We start from the raw sequence: 3,659 nt of genomic DNA, 5'->3' as shown, positions 1-3,659 counted from the left end.
GAGTAAAGTATTCACACCCTGAGGCCTGAAATACTCCTGTGCTATTAGATTATTCTAAAATGTAATCTTAAATAAATATAAAATGACCCAGTTTATTATAAGAAATCTGTCTGGACATAAATGCTGAATCAAGCAGCATTCATGCTACCGTCTGTAAAACGTTTTCTAGAGGAGGAAACGTTTTACAGATGGAAGTTCTGGAAAGTTGCAGACGGGGCGGTTTCATTTTTGTTTCCTTTTATGGGGATGAATCTTAAGACCAGAGAAGTAAAGTAAAAAAACACAAATACTTTGTTACTTTACTTAAGCAGAATTTGGGGCATTATATACTTTACTGGAGTAATTATTTTTTAGAAAACCTTTTTCTTCTTTTTTGCAATTATCTCTCCTTTCTTCTCCTTACATTTAAAAAATAGACTTGTTAGTTTTAAATATAAAGATTTATTTGTCTTAACAGGAAGTGTGGTCAAGCATTTTAATGCCTTAACTGTGTCATAGGAAGGAGGCCGTGTGGCTTCCTGTACCAACGGTTCCAATAAACCACATGGAGGGGTACTCACCTTTTAGGTTAACAGTCACTATTGGGTTTAACATCTGGCTGCACGCAGCTGAGACATCACAATAAATTATAAGTATTAGTTTTATTAGTACAGAGTTATAAATAAATCTAGATATTTTTTAAATCCAGACAGAAACGGAGCCCATCCCGCTGCCTTCACCCCACAGACATGTTTACCATGCCTCCAATGTGTCTGTGGCCAAAGGAGAGCCATCTCTACAGCTTCTGTGTCCCCCTGCGGTTCGGGTGGATCTCATTCAGTTTGGACAATCTGTAAAGTCCCTCAGTTCAAAAAGTTCAGTCCTTTTTTATTAAATCACTGCTTAGAAAGGTATAAAAGCATGGTGGCGGACATAAAGACACTCATGCCGCCATCTTTAACAGAAATTGCTGTTCTTCTTGCTCATTCTGGGAGTTTCTCTGTGGTCGTCCAGCTTCCTGGTTTTGATGAAACCCTGCAGCTGTAGGCTGGAGCTGCAGAAGCAGACCTGCTGGTCTGATGCTGCTAAAACATCCTGCTTGTTAATGAGGTTAGACCACTGATCTCATGCAACCACTTCTGGCCTTTACTTAATCAGATTTAGTTACTTTAACACAATTGTTTGATTTCCTATCCCGCTAACATGAAATTATTGTGTTAAAGTAACTAAATATGATTAAGTAACTGCCAAAAACAGTTGCATTATTTTTTTCAGTGAGGGTGGGGTGAAGCCACCAGACACCATATTGGTACTCCCTAGTCAGACCGGTCGCAATGTAAACAATCTGTGCGCTACAGCATCAAACAACTATGATTTTCTCATTTTCAGGGGGACTTAAGACTTTTAAAATAAAGATAAATTCATCACTTTAAAAAAACATTGGCTGTTTCATACCATCAGTAGATTAACTTTAACTTAGAATAAAATAAATAGGCCCATCACATTTCATAGTCATTATAAAGTCTATAAATCATGAAATAGAACATATTATACAAATCAATCAGAACAGAATTAATGTGTTAATGTATCATAATAATACTGCACTTAAATATCAAGAATATTACACACACACACACACACACACACACACACACTGTGCGTGTACGTGTGTGATAGATATTAGTGTTACACGTGTATTAGAATTGTACTCTTCGTGAGAGTGGGGAGTACTAAAATGGCGGCAGGGGAGTTCAGTTTTTTCGGCCTATTAACAATCCAGAGAATAAATACAGGTCAGTGGTGTAGACAAGCACCACTTTGGTTGGCTCTGATTGGTCGAAAGCAGCCTGATGTTTAGATTCAGGTCAAACCGACTCTGAGGTGTCAGAGTTCCCCTCCATGAGCTCTGATGGCGGTTATTTAGATTCTCAAGGCGGGTCGGTTTGTTTTCTTCCCTCTGCAGCAGAGATCATGTTTGAGCTTTAATAACCGACATTAAACACATTAAGTTTGTTTAAAGCAGTTAAAAAAGAGCAGCTGCTGACATCCAATCAGCATGAAGTAACTCTGACTGTCCTGTTCCTTTAAATAATGACATCATAGCTTTCATTGCTCTGAGATCCTGCAGACTAAGAACAGTCTTCCAGCTGCAGCAGCTGCTCTAATCGACTCTTTTCTTTTGCAGAAACCTCAACATCTGTAGTTTATTCAGCAGTGAGGACAGGAGACGTCCATCAGGGACAAATCACCTGCAGAGCAACCAGGAGCAGAGACACAGCTGCTCCATGACACGTTGAAGATCAATTTTACTTTTTACTGATGCAGATCAAATCTGCTGTAAATATAACTTCAGATAATGACTGTGGTTGAAAATAAAATTCTGTTTTTGTTCTCACTGATGTCTGACTGTTTCAGATCTTTCATCCTGGAGCATCTCAGCTCCAGCTGACCTTCTGGAAACATCTGTAGATGTTTGGAACCAGTTCATCATCTGCAGCTCTGCTCCACTAAGACTTAGAACCAGACCAACCTCTGAGGAGATGAACAGGAGGAGAGCTTCTGAGAACAACTCCAGAGTCCTGTTCTCTCTGAGGAACATCAGAGCTGCTCTGCTCCAGATGAACTGATGCTCCTCCCTGCTGAGAACAGATAAAGATCATTTAGACTTTACATGTCAGGAACATTTCAGGTCAGAACATGATGACTGTTAGAAACAGCTGGAGGGTTTAGAAAAAGCTGCTGAGGAGTTTCTGCTTAATTATTCACATCCAGGAGCAACAGGCAAACATCATTGGTGCAGGTCTGACTCCATGCTGCCCCCTACTGGCAGCAACCTGAATTTAAATAGAAGAAATAAATGGAGAAAGACACCAAAACAGAAAGAAATGAGGATATAGAATCAACAAACATGTAGAAAATCAACTAGATAACAACCATCATCAAATATCCTTCATTCTGCTTTAAGAATCAGAATAAATCTGCCCTGCATTTATTAAATATCTGGACTACTCTCAGAGCTACAGTCTGAATCTGGAAGGTTAAAGCCTGCCTTTATAAAACAACATCTGTTTCTAAATGTCCTCTTTATACTGAGAATCATAATCTGAGTTTTTATTTATGTTTCATAGACATATTTAGTTAGATGTCAGAGTTTATATTAATTCATCTCTTCCTTCACTGATTTATCTGCTGTTTTTTAAAGTATTTTATTTTATTCATCATTTTCCAGAATGCTTTTTAACTGGAGTAAAGGTAAAAACTATTTGGTAAAAAGGCGACTTGAGTTCTGAATAATTGCTGTATAGTAAAATCTGATTTAAAGTTTAGAAATGATGCAGACAGATAGACTTTATGTGCAAGTTTGGTATTTTAAAGACTCAAATGCATAAAGAAAACAAATAAATGTCATAAATATAAAAGAACAAATCCATGCAGAAGAAATATTTTTTTCCAAATCATTTCTTTCCCGCACAAAACTTAGAGAACCAATCATTACAGAGAGAACTCTCTTTATTTTGGGACAAGATAAATAACTTCCACTGATAATATCTACAGTTTGGTATCAAGTAACAAAGTTCTTTAGCTTGTAGAAATGTTGCCTATCTATACATTGCTAAAGTTTCTTTTTTTTTTGTTAGACAGCTTTTTACTTCTTCTCCTCGAGTTTCTTATTTAGAAAT

The 3,659-nt window shown here is 37.3% G+C and overlaps 1 protein-coding gene across 1 annotated transcript in view; it reads left to right on the top strand.

Moving 5' to 3' along the window:
• The window catches only part of LOC107104495 (low affinity immunoglobulin gamma Fc region receptor II-like), a 6,890-nt gene extending 4,284 nt beyond the window's left edge, over positions 1-2,606 (top strand). The window contains exon 6 of the mRNA XM_015404498.1: positions 2,395-2,606. Within this exon, the coding sequence (XP_015259984.1) occupies positions 2,395-2,606 (212 nt within the window). The remainder of the gene's footprint in view (positions 1-2,394) is intronic.
• Positions 2,607-3,659: the final 1,053 nt, after the last annotated feature.

This window comes from Cyprinodon variegatus, unplaced genomic scaffold (assembly GCF_000732505.1).
Source record: "Cyprinodon variegatus isolate N-32 unplaced genomic scaffold, C_variegatus-1.0 Scaffold1766, whole genome shotgun sequence".
In the NCBI taxonomy this organism is placed as follows: domain Eukaryota; kingdom Metazoa; phylum Chordata; class Actinopteri; order Cyprinodontiformes; family Cyprinodontidae; genus Cyprinodon; species Cyprinodon variegatus.
This window is presented reverse-complemented; position numbering and strand designations above follow the sequence as displayed.